The 20000-nt window shown below is 43.4% G+C and overlaps 1 protein-coding gene across 1 annotated transcript in view; it reads left to right on the top strand.

The window, feature by feature from the left end:
- Nucleotides 1-20000, top strand: part of jam3b (junctional adhesion molecule 3b) — an 88321-nt gene that overhangs the window by 50233 nt on the left and 18088 nt on the right. Inside the window, exon 2 of the mRNA XM_084320036.1 lies at nt 7748-7816. Coding sequence (XP_084176162.1) covers nt 7748-7816 — 69 coding nt within the window. The remainder of the gene's footprint in view (nt 1-7747; nt 7817-20000) is intronic.

Raw genomic sequence — 20000 nt, 5'->3', positions numbered from 1 at the left:
TGTAGTGTGGTAGTGAAAGGGTTAACCTTCTGTAGTGTGGTAGTGAAAGGGTTAACCTCCTGTAGTGTGGTAGTGAAAGGGTTTACCTCATGTAGTGTGGTAGTGAAAGGGTTAACCTCCTGTAGTGTGGTAGTGAAAGGGTTAACCTCCTGTAGTGTGGTAGTGAAAGGGTTAACCTCCTGTAGTGTGGTAGTGAAAGGTTAACCTCCTGTAGTGTGGTAGTGAAAGGGTTTACATCCTGTAGTGTGGTAGTGAAAGGGTTAACCTCCTGTAGTGTGGTAGTGAAGGGGTTAACCTGCTGTAGTGTGGTAGTGAAAGGGTTAACCTCCTGCAGTGTGGTAGTGAAAGGGTTAACCTCCTGTAGTGTGGTAGTGAAAGGGTTAACCTCCTGTAGTGTGGTAGTGAAACTAAGAGTTCACATATGTTCCCCTGGAGCCCCAGGACAGTTCAGTCAACAGGAACATGCAGCGCACTCAGAGCCAGGGAGCGGAACCCTCTGGTGGGGCACCTGGGCGCAACATCTGGGGCCGCTCTGGAGACAATACACAAGACACTGTTGAAACATCACTAGTAGTGCTGCTAACAGGTATGAACCACAATGCCCCATTCATTCAGTCTATGGAGCGGCCTCGGATTATATACATACCTTATATCCAGACTCAAATGGATTTTTGATCACAGGGTATTTGCACTTGCAGAATATTTAGAGAAAGCTTGGGATAAACGTACGAAAATAACATATATGTGATTTATTTACTTTGGCCTCTGATGGTGTGCGTTGTCTTAATCCTGTAAGGGATGGGTCGGACATATTTTATATTCAGATAACATTTTATTGCCTATATTTATGGATTTCTGGTTTCTACTATTACCCTGCCCATGCCTGTACCTCCGCTCCCCCCTCCCCCCTCCCCCAGTCCCCCATGCTGCTATGACGCCCAAATTTTCCCAACGGGATCAATAAAGGCATCTTATCTTATCTTACGTGCAGGTGATGATATCACACATGTGAGGGTTCTCTCCTTGGTTCCTAGCTTCAGGAGGGAGTGAAGCGTGTTCACATACTGACTGGACTGTCCCAGGGCACCGGGAGAACATGTTGTACCCGTGTGTTGCTACAACTCCAGCACATGTCATCATCATAATAACCCTTTATGGATGTTCATGTCTACTCCTTTATCACAGAAGAAATGTTTTGAAGGGATTCCTCGTGAAAAGAGATCAAACATTTGAACAAGACATGTTCATGATGATATTTTACAAAATATTATCATGGTATTTACAAAATATTATCACGGTATTTACAAAATATTATCATGGTATTTACAAAATATTATCATGATGATATTTACAAAATATTAGCATGGTTTACTATTTTTAACTTTTTACATTTATACTGAGCAACTAAACTCTTCAGAGTGGGTTAATTGAAGGTGGGGAAGTGTGTGACCTACTTAGCATGTTGTCACAGCGCAGCCGACACTGAGTAGCTGGAGATGAGCTGGTCTTGATCCCTAGAAAGACATTTGGCTAATCAGCTTACACTGTCTGCCCGAGACTCTTCTAGCACCGCGGCTGTAATGACAGTTGGTGGCGGACTTTGTATGATACCAAAGCTAGTAGTGTCCGTCCATGAATGCAGGAGGGCACGAGAAGAGTCGCTAATCCCGAGCTCCATCCTCTTTTCCTGACTCTCCTCCAATCACAAGCGTTGCTTTGTTCGTTCAAGCTAAGAGAGGGCGGAGCTTGGGATCAGTCAACTTACTCAAATATTCAGTATTACTACTATTACTACTATTATTCCTAACACTACTACTATTACTACTACTGCTACTATTAATACTACTATTATTACTATTACTACTACTACTACTGCTGCTGCTACTACTACTACTACTACTACTACTACTACTACTACTACTACTACTACTACTACTACTACTACTACTACTACTACTACTACTACTGCTACTACTACTACTACTACTACTACTACTACTACTACTACTACTACTACTGCTACTACTACTACTACTATTATTCCTAACACTACTACTACTGCTACTATTACTACTACTATTATTACTACTATTATTACTATTACTACTACTACTACTACTACTACTGCTGCTGCTACTACTACTACTACTACTACTACTACTACTACTACTACTACTACTACTACTACTACTACTACTACTACTACTACTACTACTGCTACTACTACTACTACTACTACTACTACTACTACTACTACTACTACTACTACTACTACTACTACTACTACTACTACTACTACTACTACTACTAGGGCACATGTGGCAGATTAGAGCGGGAATTAGAACTAGCCACCATTAGCTGGAGCCTCCGGTCATAACAGTAGAGATCCAGTGGAGAGAGGATCCCTGGAGTCTTCTCACCACGAGGCCACGTCACTAGCAGTGATAGCACGACCATCCCACTCAAAGCAGCAATCATCAATGGTCATTCGGATGATACACCATAGAAATGGTGTGTCTGTGTTAATGTTGTAAATATAAATTTATATAATCGGCTTGGTACATACAGATATCATTTGGATGATGAACATTCCAGTGACAGTTGTGATGATGAACATTCCATCTGTCTGAGTCTCACGCGCACTGTCCACACTAATCTCATTTCCATGACGACATTATCTAAATGATATGGCTGCCAATGGAGATTACGGCGATAGAATGGGAAAGGCCTGTTCTATTCATTTAACTTAGTGGTCGAGGCTGTTGGTCTGTACCGATTCCCAGAGGAATTACAAGCTGGACAACTGACCCTGCTGTCACGAAAGAGAGTATCATCTGTGTCCCTGAAAGTCTTCATGAACGTGTACATTTTCACATTTACATTTGAATGACAATGTTTTGATACTGATACCATTTATGATACTTTACATTTGCGTCCGGTTCTAAAACGATAGTGTCCGTTCAAGGCTGGTTTTAAAGCGATACTGTCCATTCAAGGCCGGTTCTAAAACGATAGTGTCCCTTCAAGGCCGGTTCTAAAACGATACTGTCCATTCAAGGCCGGTTCTAAAACGATACTGTCCATTCAAGGCCGGTTCTAAAACGATACTGTCCATTCAAGGCCGGTTCTAAAACGATACTGTCCATTCGAGGCCGGTTCTAAAACGATACTGTCCATTTAAGGCCGGTTCTAAAACGATACTGTCCATTCAAGGCCGGTTCTAAAACGATACTGTCCATTCGAGGCCGGTTCTAAAACGATACTGTCCATTCGAGGCCGGTTCTAAAACGACACCAACATCTACTTCCTTGAGTACAGTAAATACACATTTCATTATGCGATAGAGAAATGTTTTTTTCTGTGTCACATTTTTAAAGGCTATTATTTTGCGTTTCAGACTAGAATCAAACCGTGCATCACTGAATGTTCTCATTAGAATACCTATGTGTATGGAAAACATACTATGATAAGAATAGAACATTTCAAAGCATTTCAATACCTTCCAGTGGTTCCCACAGGTACAGGTTATTTGTGGCGTTGGGAAGCTGAAACAGGCATTACACACAGTGGAGACATTTCACGTGTTATTGTATCAGTTTGGGAATGTACTTGTGGTGGGTGTGTGTGTGTGTGTGTGTGTGTGTGTGTGTGTGTGTGTGTGTGTGTGTGTGTGTGTGTGTGTGTGTGTGTGTGTGTGTGTGTGTGTGTGTGTGTGTGTGTGTGTGTGTGTGTGTGTGTGTGTGTGTGTGTGTGTGTGTGTGTGTGTGTGTGTGTGTGTGTGTGTGTGTGTGTGTGTGTGTGTGTGTGTGTGTGTGTGTGTGATGTGTGTGTGTGTGTGTGTGTGCGTGCGTGCGTGTGTGTGTGTGTTGACCTCCTGAGAAGGTTTAATTCTGTATCTGTTTATCTGTTTGACGTTGTGTTGATCCCACCAGCTCCTCCCTCACAGTACGTTCAGATAATAATAATAATAATAATAATTATTATTATTATTTTTATACGTTCAGATAAAACACATTAATGCAGACGAAGTCAGTTGAAAGACATGAATGGAGGCGAACAGACATAATATAGGTATATATGGGTATATCTCAACAATGAATATGAACTAGACTGCTGAGAATGCTCTGTGACATATAGATATCCAATAGGTCACATTTAGACACGGTCTTGTTTTTGTCGTGGTGTCTGGATGTGCGCGCGACTTCCCTGATTGATTCAGACAGGCCCCTCCCACAGGCCTTCTGACGCATAACAATACTAGTTATTACACCATCACATACATTATCGACTACACTGGGGGAGGGGGGAGGGGGGAGAGAGGGGGGGATGGAGAGAGATGGGGGCGGGAGAGGGAGAGAGAGATGGGTGTGGGAGAGCAAGAGAGAGCAAAAGAGAGAGAGGGAGAAAGAGGGGGAGAGACAGCGAGAGAGGGGGGAGAAAGAGAGAGAGAAAGAGAGAGACAGGGAGAGAGGGGAGAGGGAGAAGATATAGAGAGAGAGAGAGAGATAGAGAGACAGAGAGATAGAGAGGGGAGAGGGAAATGTAGAGAGATACAGAGAGAGGGAGAGAGAGAGATAGGGGAGAGTGAGAGTGAGAGAGAGAAAGAGAGAGAGAGAGAGAGAGAGAGAGAGAGAGAGAGAGAGAGAGAGAGAGAGAGAGAGAGAGAGAGAGAGAGAGAGAGAGAGAGAGAGAGAGAGAGAGAGAGAGAGAGATGGGCTTTGGCAATGTAAACGTATGTTTCCCATGTCAATAAAGCACATTTGAATTTAATTGAATTTACTTGATAAGAGAGAGAGAGAGAGAGAGAGGAGAGAGAGAGAGAGAGAGAGAGAGAGAGAGAGAGAGAGAGAGAGACAGAGAGAGAGAGAGAGAGAGAGAGAGAGAGAGAGAGAGAGAGAGAGAGAGAGAGAGATAAGGACTTAGGCAGGCGGCTGGTTGGCTCTGCATGGGGAGCTGCCCTGAAAAGGGCACATGGCTCCCTGCACAATTATGCGCAACACACACACACACACACACACACACACACACACACACACACACACACACACACACACACACACACACACACACACACACACACACACACACACACACACACACACACACACACACACACACACAGTAGTTTGACCAACAAGACTAAACATGGAAGGTAGCAGACAGTTGAAGGGCGTGGCACGTTGGGATGTAAAGAATGAAGGTTGCGTCAGGGTGTGATATGGAGACGGGGACGAGGCTTGATATTAAAAAGGACATTAAAGGATAATTCTAGTTATTTCCAACCTAGGTCCTGTTTTTATACCATAACGATCCATTTCCCACCCAAATCCCCTCAGTTCTGTCGACTAGAGCTCTCCTGTGTTGACTAGAGCTCTCCTGTTAACTAGAGCTCTCCTGTGTTGACTAGAGCTCTCCTGTTAACTAGAGCTCTCCTGTGTTGACTAGAGCTCTCCTGGTAACTAGAGCTCTCCTGTTAACTAGAGCTCTCCTGTGTTGACTAGAGCTCTCCTGTTAACTAGAGCTTTCCTGTGTTGACTAGAGCTCTCCTGGTAACTAGAGCTCTCCTGTTAACTAGAGCTCTCCTGTGTTGACTAGAGCTCTCCTGTTAACTAGAGCTCTCCTGTTGACTAAGCTCTCCTGTTAACTAGAGCTCTCCTGTTAACTAGAGCTCTCCTGTTGACTAGAGCTCTCCTGTTAACTAGAGCTCTCCTGTTAACTAGAGCTCTCCTGTTGACTAGAGCTCTCCTGTGTTAACTAGAGCTCTCCTGTTGACTAGAGCTCTCCTGTTAACTAGAGCTCTCCTGTGTTGACTAGAGCTCTCCTGTGTTGACTAGAGCTCTCCTGTTAACTAGAGCTCTCCTGTTGACTAGAGCTCTCATGTGTTGACTAGAGCTCTCCTGTGTTGACTAGAGCTCGCCTGTTAACTAGAGCTCTCCTGTTGACTAGAGCTCTCATGTGTTGACTAGAGCTCTCCTGTGTTGACTAGAGCTCGCCTGTTAACTAGAGCTCTCCTGTTAACTAGAGCTCTCCTGTTGACTAGAGCTCTCCTGTTGCAGTTCAGTTCTACAGGGCACAGATCTATACTCAGTGTTTCCCCTATATATATATATTTTTTTTTTTTTATCATTTAATTTGGGCTGTGGGGGGTGCCAAATGTAAAAGACTGACCTGAGGAAAAGGCTGCAGGGAGAAAGCACTGCAGTCTAGTAGATTTTGTGTTTTGAGCACAAAGTTCATCATAGATCTAGCCTCTTTATTTTGCTCTCAAAGTGCACCAGATTGATGCATTTAACTTTAAAATGTTTTTTTTTAAGTTCCGGGGGGGGCATGCCCCCGGACCCCCCAAGAGGCACAGCACCGCTGCTGAATTTTTTTTCAGGGGAAACACTGCTACTGTATAGTCTGGTAAGACTTTTGTAGCTCTATTTGTAGTTAAAGCGCTCTCCTCCTCTTCTTCTTTCATCAAATGCGTTGCCATGGAGACCATCTGCTTCTCCACGGCAGCTTCATCTAATAAAAGTAGAACATGAGAAGAAGAAGAAGAACACGGAAATAAACCATTTAACTACAGATGGAGCTTTAAAAGACTTGTACAATGTTTTCCTGTTGGTTGCTTTCTTACCAAACTATATACAAGGTTCCTTTAAGACTATATACAAGACTTAAAACGTTTTTAAAAAGTCTTACATTTAATAATAAAAAAAAATGTAGACCTTAAAAGTCTTAGATTTAATAATAAAAATGTTAGGCCTTAAAAAGTCTTAGAAATTATAAATATCTTAGAAATATGATAGAGGTATTAAAAATGTCTTGGGTTAGGAAGTGATTTCTATGTTGTGCTTACTTCTTCTCTGTGTCTTGTTTAAATGTGTTTGTGAGTATAAATGTCCAGGCTGCAAAGTAAGCAGTATGGTAACAGTATCAGTTCCCCAACAACAATTCATATGGAGTTACTTCTTTCATTGTAATTTTCCTTAATACCTTTTTTGCCAGTATGCAGTGTTGCGTTGCTGATATCAAAGCTGGTTGCACGCACGCTAATGACGCCACGTGCACGCGCTCGCTCCCGCACATGCGCATAAATGTTCCCTCGCATAAGCACAGACTAAAGACAGTGCCTAATTGCCTCTACGAATGGAATGTAACACATTTCATTCACAAGTTTTGTGTGAATGTATCTGAGAACGTATTTGAACACACCTGACGACCGGCGCTATTGTTGTGCAAAGTAGCCAGGTGGGTACTTGGCCCATCAGTCGAGTGCAGCGCATTCCTGTGTGCACGCGCGTGCACATCCGCGCATGTGCGTGCACCGCGCTTCTGCTCACTAAAGCTGGTTGCACGTCGTGGTGCAACCCCGTCCCACGAGCGACGCATCCCTGCCAGTATGGCCGTGAAATATAGGTATTCAATTCTATTCAAAGTGGTCTTAAAAAGGGTTAGGGTTAGAGTTAAATGTAACTTGTTGAAACCTGCAGGAAGCCTGTAAACTATAATCCTACAGTCAAGGTGCGCTAATTGGTGTGCGAGAGCATGTCGCGAGGTTGAGCCAATATGAGCAAACTCTGTAAGTGCGTGAGGAGACATTGTATGACATCATCTGGAGTCCAGATCCACGCTGGGAACGCTGTTATGATGACTAGTATATAACCAGGTAATAGGTGACCTGTGACCTGTGAGTTCATCTCTAGAAGATCACCCTCTGGACCCTGTTCTCATAGTAGTGTTTTCTCTTCTCCCCCCGCAGGTTACCTCACGACGCTGGCGGTGGTACTAAAGACAACCGACCCGACCCCATGGACCAATGAATTTGAATGTAAGCATTTACATTACATTTACATTTAGTCATTTGGAATGGCCCTGGCACGCGTAAATTGGATGGAACCCTAATTAATGTTATTAATTACACTTGTGTTTGTTTAAGTTGTGTCTTTGATCAATAATAACTAGCATTAGCTGAAAAATTTGGAATCTGCCATTATCTTAAAATGTTGGTGGTTAATGTCAGGGCTAACGCAGCAAAAGCTGCGTTAGCCCTGACATTAACCACCAACATTTTAAGATAATGGCAGATTCCAAATTTTTCAGCTAATGCTAGTTAAATGCTTTGCATTGTGGAGTAGATTCGGAGGACAGAGTGACATCGTTAATGGGGACAGCCATATTTAATACAGTCCCTCATAACATCCAGTAGAATAAATGTAGTCTAAATATATATATACGTCATAGTGGTCATAGTTCAGAAAAAGTTATAAAACGCTTGTACAAATTGTAATGTACTTAACATCAAAGAACATTCACAACCATAAAGACACTTGGATTACAGACGTCCATTGATCAATTGACAAATCACTCAAATCAACTTTATTCATGTGGTACGTTTCATACAAATGAATGCTTCACAACAACAACAACAACAACAACAACAACAACAACAATAACAACAACAGATTTATATAAACAGAATTGTGATTATCTTTTTATCAATAATTATTAAAGGATCAATAACAAACAACAATAAAAAAAACAACCGATAATTACATGTAGAGTTTGAAGTAAAGTTTTGTTTTGAGAGCTCTTTTATCTCAGTAGTCAGTAAGGCCTCAGACAGTGTGTCCAACAGGCTGGAGTCCAATCCATGTCCCCTCCATGTCCACGTCAGCCGAGCCGGAGACAGGAAGAGAGACTCATTGGACAGACGAGGAAGAAACACTGACCAGACTTTTCACTGACACAATGGAGACTCAATAGCGGTCTACAATAGCAAATGTCTCTAACTGACTGGCTGACTGACTGACTGACTGACTGACTGACTGGCTGACTGACTGGCTGACTGACTGACTGACTGACTGACTGACTGACTGACTGACTGACTGACTGACTGACTGACTGGCTGACTGACTGACTGACTGACTGACTGGCTGACTGACTGACTGACTGACTGGCTGACTGACTGACTGACTGACTGATGACTGACTGGCTGACTGACTGACTGACTGACTGACTGACTGACTGACTGACTGACTGACTGACTGACTGACTGACTGACTGACTGACTGGCTGACTGACTGACTGACTGACTGATGACTGACTGGCTGACTGACTGACTGACTGACTGACTGACTGACTGACTGACTGACTGACTGACTGACTGACTGACTGACTGACTGACTGACTGACTGACTGACTGGCTGGCTGGCTGGCTGGCTGGCTGGCTGACTGACTGGCTGGCTGACTGACTGACTGACTGACTGACTGACTGACTGACTGACTGACTGACTGACTGACTGACTGACTGACTGACTGACTGACTGACTGACTGACTGACTGACTGACTGACTGACTGACTGACTGACTGGCTGCTGACTGACTGGCTGACTGACTGACTGACTGACTGACTGACTGACTGACTGACTGGCTGGCTGACTGACTGACTGACTGACTGACTGACTGACTGACTGACTGACTGACTGACTGACTGACTGATGACTGACTGACTGACTGACTGACTGGCTGACTGACTGACTGACTGACTGACTGACTGACTGACTGACTGACTGACTGACTGACTGACTGACTGACTGACTGACTGACTGACTGACTGGCTGACTGGCTGACTGACTGACTGACTGACTGACTGACTGACTGGCTGACTGACTGACTAACTGATGACTGACTGACTGACTGGCTGGCTGACTGACTGACTGACTGGCTGACTGACTGACTGACTGATGACTGACTGACTGACTGGCTGACTGGAGGGGTTCGATTAGTATTTGAAGAGTTCCCAGTTACTATTGAATAGTAATGTAGTTTTGCCCATCCCTAGGAACTGGGGTGTGACGCATGTACAGTAACAGGGGCATTGCGTTTATTTTTAACCTGAACCCCATCGTCCTGTTGTGAGGAGGCCATGATAATCTGATATAAAACTTACCAACACCGCCCCCCCCCCCGGCAGAGAGCAGAGCTCTAGAGAACCACAGACTCTATTTATTCAACTTTATAGGAGTTGGGCCGTCGACAGTGGAACATAGCAGAGGAAACAGCATCTGTTCACTAGAGCTCTGCTCTCCTCCGGGTGACATCATCGGGAGGAGAGGAGAGGAGCTCTCGAGACGCAAAAACACACCTCACAACAGAACCATAAGATTCAGGTGGAAAATGTACGAAATGACCGGGTAAAATTTGACAGCATTACTGTCCGATTCGGTACTGAAACACACGTCACTATCGCTCCAGCAGTGCAGTCTGAGCTCGTGTCACACCCTCGTCTCCAGTCGGGCGAGTTGGCCTCCAGTATATTAGTTTGGCTCTGGCATCAGACATACCTTGGAGAGTCAGACGGCTGCTGGTCGCTCTACTCCAGACGACTGCACCTCTGAACCAGACACACGTCCTCATTCATTGCGCCTAAAAATAAACAGATGAAGGTCCACGCATCAAAACGTTGTTCCCAATCAAGATATTTGCGTGGGGCAGTGTGTGGGCAGCGTGGGGCAGCATGGGAGCTCTTTGTTTCGTAATCATCTCTTCCCCTACAATACTTGCCCATAAGGGACACAATGGCGCTTAACTGTATTACGACAAGAAAGCAGATCGCCCGTGCTTTTAATCCTGTGTAAATGCTGTATATACCATATATGTATTCTTACTGTATATCTATCTATCCACCTCTGTCTGTACATACCTGCATATAATCCTTTTTGCATATCTGTAGATCTATAGCCCTGTTTCCTACTTATCATTGTTCACTTCTTTTTGTTCTTTTTTTAGATTATATAAATATATATTCTCCTTAAATCTGCCATGTCTGGAATTTGTAAAGTCGAAATTCCAAGCTCTTAAACTACGTATTGTACTTTGGCGAAGAAGACACACATCCCTAGGTCATACGAGTCCAGTGCGAGCGCACGTCCCAGTTATCTTGGGCACAAAACCGGCTTTGCAGTACAGAAGAAAACTGTTGCTCTTTGTTTTTCATTGCTATTGAAGACACACACACACACACACACCCTCACATAGATTATTGACCATATTGAAGAGAGATAATTGCAGCACATAAATCCAGTGCGGGACATTATTTTTATCTTGTTGACGTGTCATAGTGATTTGATTTGTTGTTGTTGACGAATAGTTTTCACATCATGCATCACTTTATTTTTACTCCAGGCGGTGCACTTGGCATTGTTAAGAATTATTCTGAGGGACTATTTGACCTTTGGTGAGCCGACCTACCATATATCAAGTCGTATTCCCCCAAGCCGAAAATCAGGCTCCTGTTACTGCAGAGAGAAACACCATCATGTCATCCTAGAATGAGCCACGTCTACTGGCACTTGTCTCTTTTTAATTACACCCACAACAACACAAAAGTAAAAAAATAAATAAACTTAGTGTGTGAGCCGTACACCTGTTCAGTGTTAAAGAGATAGGGATTAGCCTATAGCCACTGCCTGTACCCTAGGGCTCTGTTAACCATAGTGTATTAACTTTGAACTCTGTTGCCTATACTCAATTTATACCTGCCTAGTACTGCTTTCTCTGTCCACACCTTCCGTACACTGTAATCATATTAATCATAATAATCATAAGTACCTACCTCGTACTATAGTCTACCCATATAATTCTTTATGATAGCATGTAAAATAGTGCTGTATATACCATATATGTATTCTTACTGTATATCTATCTATCCACTTCTGTCTGTACATACCTGCATATAATCCTTTTTGCATATCTGTAGATCTATAGCCCTGTTTCCTACTTATCATTGTTCACTTCTTTTTGTTCTTTTTTTTAGATTATATAAATATATATTCTCCTTAAAAAACTATTAAAATCTCATTTAATTTCATCATAAATCATCAACATATATTAAGTTAGTCCTGTGCATCAGTGTTACATATATGGCTGCTTATTTTGTTCTTTTTCTTCATTATATACTTTACATATGTTATTCTCCTCTCCTTTGCCTTCTTGTACTTTTTCTCATTTTCTTTTCTTGTTATTGGCTCTTGTTGCTGTGTTTTGAACATGACATATATCCGTGTCTATCTTCCACTTTTTTTCGCTATAGTGTTTGTCTCTGATTTTGTTTTGAGTTTATTTTCTATTATTCTGATTATGGACATTGATGGGATGTGCTAAATAAATAAACTAAACTAAACTAAACTACAGATACAGCACTCAAAACTCAAACCTCTCATGCCTCTCTACCACTCTCTACCACTCCTCTATTGTTCTTGACCGGGCCAGATTTCACACCTCCACTTCCTCCCACAGGCTGGGCAGATTTTCATCTTAAATTTTTATTCGTCCCAAATGTCCCGGCCCCATCAGATTTCTTAGCTTTTTTCACTGTTTACTTATCATGCATTGCAACACTAATATATGGTCAGTACCCCAAGTCAGACTGCCCATATAAAAATTATTTTGGGGGTCTGAGGGCAGTAGCCCCCGACCCCCTCCCTGGGGAAGCACTTAAGTTAACTACCCTCCCTTTGTTCCCCCAGCCAACACCCCCGGAAAATTAACACCTGAGTAGACTTAAGTGGCACACAAGCAGCAACAAGCAGCAGACAAGCAGCAGAATTGGTTTGATTTTTGAGCGCTGCGTCTGTAAACACCCACAGCTCTGCTTAGTTAGCCTCAAAACGAATGCAAAGTCACTGGGGTCACGTCGGTACACGCTGATGGAATCTACTCGGTGCCTGGGCCCGGGCCTTCCTGCCAGTAGCCACGAAGGCTCCACCGCCTGGGCATGGACCACTGCCAATAGCTGGAGAGCCAACGGTTGGAGAACTTGAGAGCTGTTACGACTGTCTGCCTCTTAATACTAAACACTGCACGGACTCTGGTGCAGCATGCTACTATGTTATGGACCATGTATACTATTTTGTATCACTATTATTACTATATACTATTACTACTGCTATTTTTACATCTTCTGCCTATACCTATACCTCCCCTCCTCCATGCTGCTATGACACCTAGCTTTTCCCCCAAGGGGATTCATAAGGGCCTCCACACGCTAGCTTCCACACGCTAGCCTCCTCATGCTAGCCTCCATACGCTAGCTTCCACATACTAGCCTCCTCACACTAGCTTCCACATGCTAGCCTCCACGCGCTAACCTCAATACGCTAGCCTCCATGCGCTAGCTTCCATGCGCTAGCTTCCACATAGCTTCCACACGCTAGCCTCCTCACGCTAGCCTCAATACGCTAGCTTCCATGCGCTAGCTTCCACACACTAGCTTCCACACACTAGCTTCCACACGCTAGCCTCCACACGCTAGCTTCCACATGCTAGCCTCCACACGCTAGCCTCCACACGCTATCCTCCACACGCTAGCTTCCACGTGCTAGCCTCCACACGCTATAGCCTCCACACGCTAGCCTCCACACGCTATCCTCCACACGCTAGCCTCCACACGCTAGCCTCCACAGATACCACAGACATCACATGATCGATGGAGGGGCAGAACACCTAGGAAGCAGGATGTTCACCCCACAGAAGCCACAGATGCCACACAGAGACCATGAGCGCATTCACAGCACGGCATTGACGTCCATCGCCACAAATACCATGTGTGCCACAGAGTTCACAACCACCATAAATCAAGCCTTCACTCAAAAAGTAAAGCGCAAAATCTATCAAAATAAGTCCACTGTATTTCACTTTTCTTTTTGGTTTCTGTGATGTGATAAGATAAACTAAAGGATTGGCCACTTAATACCCTGACCCGTCCTGATGTCTACAAGTAGCAGACAACTATAGACACCAGAGGAGAAACAAGCATGTAAATACTAATGTAACGATCACAGATGTTTCTAGTAGGACTTTGACATCGTGACACACTTCAATGAGGATCAATCCATCCACTTCAGATCCGTTCTTTAATCCTAAATCACGATACCAATTTTAGCATCTCTTCGCCGACCTTTGACCTCCCTGTGAGCCCGGAATGCGTCCTGAGATCATCTCACTGTAACACAGTCTGGCACGCAGCACTCCTACATGGCGGAATGCCCCGTCCAAGGGGCCTAAATCACTCTCTTCAGTCACCAACAATTAAAGATGCACTATGGAGTTCAGAGAGAGAATTGTATATTTGTATATTGCATAGCGCTGCTGGCGGGACAAAACCTCATAACTCCATTTAATTTTTTTTTTATATAAATCAACTCCGTAGATCATCCTCCATATGTGTGTGTGGGTTTTACAAAGTTTAAACAATGGGAAAGCATTAAACCGATCATCTGTCTAAACCTCCTAACTCTATTCACCCTCAAATCTGTGTTCGTTTTTTTCATCTGCTGAAAAGTTGGGTTTTTGGAGTTATGAGGTTTTGTCCCGCCAGCAGCGATAGCTTATTTGAATAAACAAACTATCCTCAGAGGAAAACTGGAACTAGTGTTTGAAGCTAGAACACTACCTGAAAACCTACTGTTGTTGTTGTTGTTGTTGTTTACAATGGCAGGGCCCGCAATTATGATCTTTATTTTTTTACAAACACATGTGTTATTGGAAGAAGTATCTTCTAGGCTTATGTTTGTCTCAGAATGATTTTGTTTTGATTAATGATGAGATAAGATCGGATACTTTGACCAATTGCATGTGTTGTTGTTATTGTTGTTGTTGTTGTTGTTGTTGTTGTTGTAGTAATCATAATAATCATAACTACCCACATCATACTATAATCTATCCATATAACCCTGTATGATAGCATGTACAATAGTGCTGTATATACCGTATATATACACTGTATCTATCCACCTCTGGTCTGTACATACCTGCATATAATCCTTTTTACATATCTGTAGATACTATATAGCCCTGTTTCCTACTTATCATTGATGTTGAGTTCTTTCTCAGCATAATAATATTTCTATACTGTATGTTCTTCATACTGGACACACCCACAGCTCTGCTTAGTTAGACACAAAACTAATGTAAAGCTGGTAGCCATGGACGCTTGTTGTTGTTGTTGTTGTTGTTGTCATGGTTATCTCACGCCCTCCTCCTTCTCCCGCAGCGATTGAGTTGTCCTGTCTGATAGAGTCCATCTCCACAAACAACCCCAGGATCGAATGGAAGAAGATCCAGAATGGAGATCCCAGTTACGTCTACTTTGACAGGAAGATCTCAGGTACAGTATTCTCACTGGGCTGAACATAGAAACAGATCTCATAGACACAGACCTCACTGCGCTGAACATAGAAACAGATCTCATAGACACAGACCTCACTGGGCTGAACATAGAAACAGATCTCATAGACACAGACCTCACTGCGCTGAACATAGAAACAGATCTCATAGACACAGACCTCACTGCGCTGAACATAGAAACAGATCTCATAGACACAGACCTCACTGGGCTGAACATAGAAACAGATCTCATAGACACAGACACCCACAGGACATGCATGGATAGATAAGGATCTTCCCTGGTTCCCTAAGATGGCTTCCACATAACTCTGATACATTTGACATGGACATGAGTATTTGTTCATCCAAACCTTTCATAAACGTCCATTTTAACACAATTTGTTATTCTGTCATTTCAAGTTCTGTGCAGATGCGTCATATTTCACAGACATTTTCTGAAAATGTAGTTACATTCTGTCACAAGAGGTTCATTGTCATAGCGCCACCATCTGGCTGAATCGCACCCCCTGAATCAACACTGCACTCCCTTAGGTCCTCAGCAATAAACCCGCCAAGTGTGAAGTCGACCGGATGAGTGGTCCTCGAGATACGCAAATGCCACAGACAGACGCGCACGCCACAGACATTCCTTCCTTTATAGTTAGATGACATTCTAACAGACATCCTGTCCCCAGGGGGGGGGGGGGGGGGCTGCTGTATCTGTATTGTGTCAATGACGTTCTTTCACGCTCCGTCCCCTGCAGGTGATTTAGAGCACAGAGCCAGGATCAGGGAACCGGCCACGCTAGTGATCAACAACGCCACCAGGTCGGACACGGCGGATTACCGGTGCGAGGTCACGGCCCCCAAGGACCAGAAGACCTTCGACGAGATCTTGATCAGCCTCGTCGTGAGAGGTATATAAATATATATGACTCTTGTATGTGTCCTGGTCGTTGTAAACTTCCTATTGGTTGGTCGGGGCGCCTGTTCAGCAGGGAGCGGATCTGGGGGAAATAGCGTGAACCTCTGCATGCGTTACGTTCCCCCAGTGAAACTGTCAGGTGAATAGAAGCGGCTGGCTGTATCGGAGGAGGCATGTGGTAGTTCTACACCCTCCCCAGGCCGACAGTGGGGCAATGTGCGCAATGATTGGCATAACGCCTAAATTGGGATGGGTGAAAAAATACAGAAAAAGCCCAAAAATAAATAGAATAAAAAAATTACAAAATAAAATAAAAAGTCTTAAATGTAACTTGTCGACACCTGATAAGAAGCATGAGGGCAGATTCTCTGAACACGTGCCATGCCTGTGAACCGCCACTAGGGGCAGAGTGGCTAACTGAGTGAGTGACATTGTGGGTCTAAAGTCATGAGGTGCTTGAAGCTTCACATCTAAAAATATTTGACATAATTCATTATTCATTGATTTTAATAAATAAATGGCAACATTATTGACTAACTAGTCTCTTATTAGGCCTTATCACATCCCATAGGAAATTAGTTTTTCACTTATTGGTTTATTTTTATTTCTAATTTAGTTTCTCATTACATTTTAGTGTGATAAATGAGTGATATCTGAGTTATTGCTCATAAAGGCTCCTAAGGACAGACGCAGATACTAGTTTGAGACCATTAAGAGTCAACTGAGAAGCCATTGAGCTCTCAGTATTGTCTCATGTGATCTCAAACCCTAGAAGACATAAAAACGGAGGTCACACTGAAGTTTTCTTTGAGATCTCACTTCAATCTCGTGTTCTCATCCGTACGGATATTTAAAAGAGAGCTAAAAGAGATACTCATCTGAGAGAATGTAAATATCTCACGGCTCGCTCAGAGTTAATACCAATATATCCTCACAGCTATAGTATTTCTTCAATTTGAGAAACATGAAAGAAAATGTCCTTATTCTCATTTTGGAACGGAACAGATCTCTCTTTTTTAAGTAAATGACTTATGAATTTTTGATGTTGCTTTCCTATTGGAATGTGAGGCCGAGACTCATGAAGCGCTGTCTTGTGTCTTTGGAATGATGCCTAAAAAAAGAATTCACACAAGTAAAAAAAGACATATATAAATAAATAAAAAAGCAAACCCACCATCAACCTACTGTAATGTGCTGTTCTGTACTATACTGTACTGTACTGTGCTGTACTATACTGTACTGTACTGTGCTGTACTATACTGTGCTGTACTGTGCTGTACTGTACTATACTATACTATACTGTACTGTACTATACTGTGATGTGCTGTACTGTGCTGTACTGTACTGTACTATACTGTGCTGTGCTGTACTGTACTGTGCTGTACTGTACTGTGCTGTACTATACTGTACTGTAATGTGCTGTACTGTACTATACTATACTGTACTGTACTGTGCTGTGCTGTACTGTGCTGTACTGTACTGTACTATACTGTGCTGTGCTGTACTATACTGTACTGTACTATACTGTACTGTTCTGTACTATACTGTGCTGTGCTGTACTGTGCTGTACTATACTGTGCTGTACTATACTGTACTGTACTATACTGTGCTGTGCTGTACTGTGCTGTACTGTACTGTACTATACTGTGCTGTACTGTACTATACTGTACTGTTCTGTACTATACTGTACTGTGCTGTACTGTACTGTGCTGTACTGTACTGTACTATACTATACTGTACTATACTGTACTATACTGTACTGTTCTGTACTATACTGTACTGTACTGTGCTGTACTGTACTATACTATACTATACTGTACTATACTGTACTATACTGTACTGTTCTGTACTATACTGTACTGTACTGTGCTGTACTGTACTGTACTATACTATACTGTACTGTTCTGTGCTGTGCTGTACTATACTATACTATACTGTTCTGTGCTGTACTGTACTGTACTATACTGTACTGGACTGTGCTGTACTGTACTGTGCTGTACTATACTATACTGTACTGTTCTGTGCTGTACTGTGCTGTACTATACTGTACTGTACTGTGCTGTGCTGTACTGCTCCCTGCTAAATGGAATAAACCCAGCAACAACATGGGAGCATCCCACACTTTCCTCCGCTGTAAGCTGAGACCGCGTGGCTGAGTCAGGCCAGCTATTTGGCACGACGACGACGTAGCAGGAGAGGATGCGTTAGTGACCAGACCTGCCCAGCTGGGAGGGCGTGGCATATGTCCCGAGCTATATGAGGAACACCCTCTGAAACTGCATCTGCTCCGCATCGTTCGCAAGTGGCTAAAGAAAGAAAGCGCTGCGTGTTTTGGGTGGCAGGGTTCTCTGGCACAGGGTCGTCCCCCCCCCCCCTCCCTCCTCCAATCCCAGATAGCAAAGTGACACATGGGAATCAATGAGTTCATTGATTCAATTACATCAGAATGTTCGTCCCATTTTGAATCGATCGTTTAATTAACCCTTTCGCCGCCGCACTACCAAACGGTTAACCCTTTCACTGCGACGATACACAGACGGTTAACCCTTTCACTGCCACACATGGCAGCAGGTTAACCCTTTACTATCACACTACCGACGGGGTAATAACCGTAACCGTCGGTAGTGCGATAGTAAAGGGTTAACCTTCTGTCGTGTGTGGCAGCGAAAGGGTTGTCGCGTCAATGTTGACGACTAAATCTCGCCTAAATTTCAACGTCAAGTCAAGTGGTCCTTTATTAATCCCCTTGAATTACATTCAAGTGTCATAGCAGCATGCGGGGGGGGGGGGGTACAGGGGGGGGGGGGGGGGGTACAGGTAGGATAGGTACATACTGTAGGTAATAGAACATGTTTATTATTAAGAGTCAGATAGTCCTAACAGTGTTTATTATTAAGAGTCAGATAGTCCTAACAGTGTTTATTATTAAGAGGCAGACAGTCCTAACAGTGTTTATTATCAAGAGTCAGATAGTCCTAACAGTGTTTATTATTAAGAGTCAGACAGTCCTAACAGTGTTTATTATCAAGAGTCAGATAGTCCTAACAGTGTTTATTATTAAGAGGCAGACAGTCCTAACAGTGTTTATTATTAAGAGTCAGACAGTCCTAACAGTGTTTATTATTAAGAGTCAGACAGTCCTAACAGTGTTTATTATTAAGAGTCAGATAGTCCTAACAGTGTTTATTATTAAGAGTCAGATAGTCCTAACAGTGTTTATTATTAAGAGTCAGACAGTCCTAACAGTGTTTATTATTAAGAGTCAGACAGTCCTAACAGTGTTTATTATTAAGAGTCAGATAGTCCTAACAGTGTTTATTATTAAGAGTCAGACAGTCCTAACAGTGTTTATTATTAAGAGTCAGATAGTCCTAACAGTGTTTATTATCAAGAGTCAGATAGTCCTAACAGTGTTTATTATTAAGAGGCAGACAGTCCTAACAGTGTTTATTATCAAGAGTCAGATAGTCCTAACAGTGTTTATTATTAAGAGGCAGACAGTCCTAACAGTGTTTATTATTAAGAGTCGTTAACGTCGATTCGATGTCATTTACATTGACGTTTCAGCGTCGATCCCACGTCGTTTCTGTGTCAGTCGTCCGCTAACCGGGGGCGTCTCCTCAGCATCGCAGGGGCAACAGAGACGACGGTGTCCAGAGAGAAAAGAATAATTCCTGACGCCGACGCTTCCTAAAACACGAAAAGGCTTTCTCCATATTAACCCCCCTGTGAGGATTCGGCAGAATGACTAAAGTGCAACACTGTGTGCTTTTATCCCCCCCTCCCCCCTCCTCACCTCACCTCTCCTCACCCCTCCCCCCCCCCCCCTCAGTCAGGCCGGTGGTGCCAAAGTGTCACGTGCCGAAGTCGGTGCCGGTCGGCAAAGCGGCGGAGCTGCGCTGCGCGGAGGACGAGGGCTTCC

This window comes from Notolepis coatsorum (assembly GCF_963971535.1).
Source record: "Notolepis coatsorum genome assembly, chromosome: 8".
NCBI lineage: Eukaryota > Metazoa > Chordata > Actinopteri > Aulopiformes > Paralepididae > Notolepis > Notolepis coatsorum.
The sequence above is the reverse complement of the archived record's forward strand: the minus strand, read 5'-3'. Positions and strand labels throughout refer to the sequence as shown.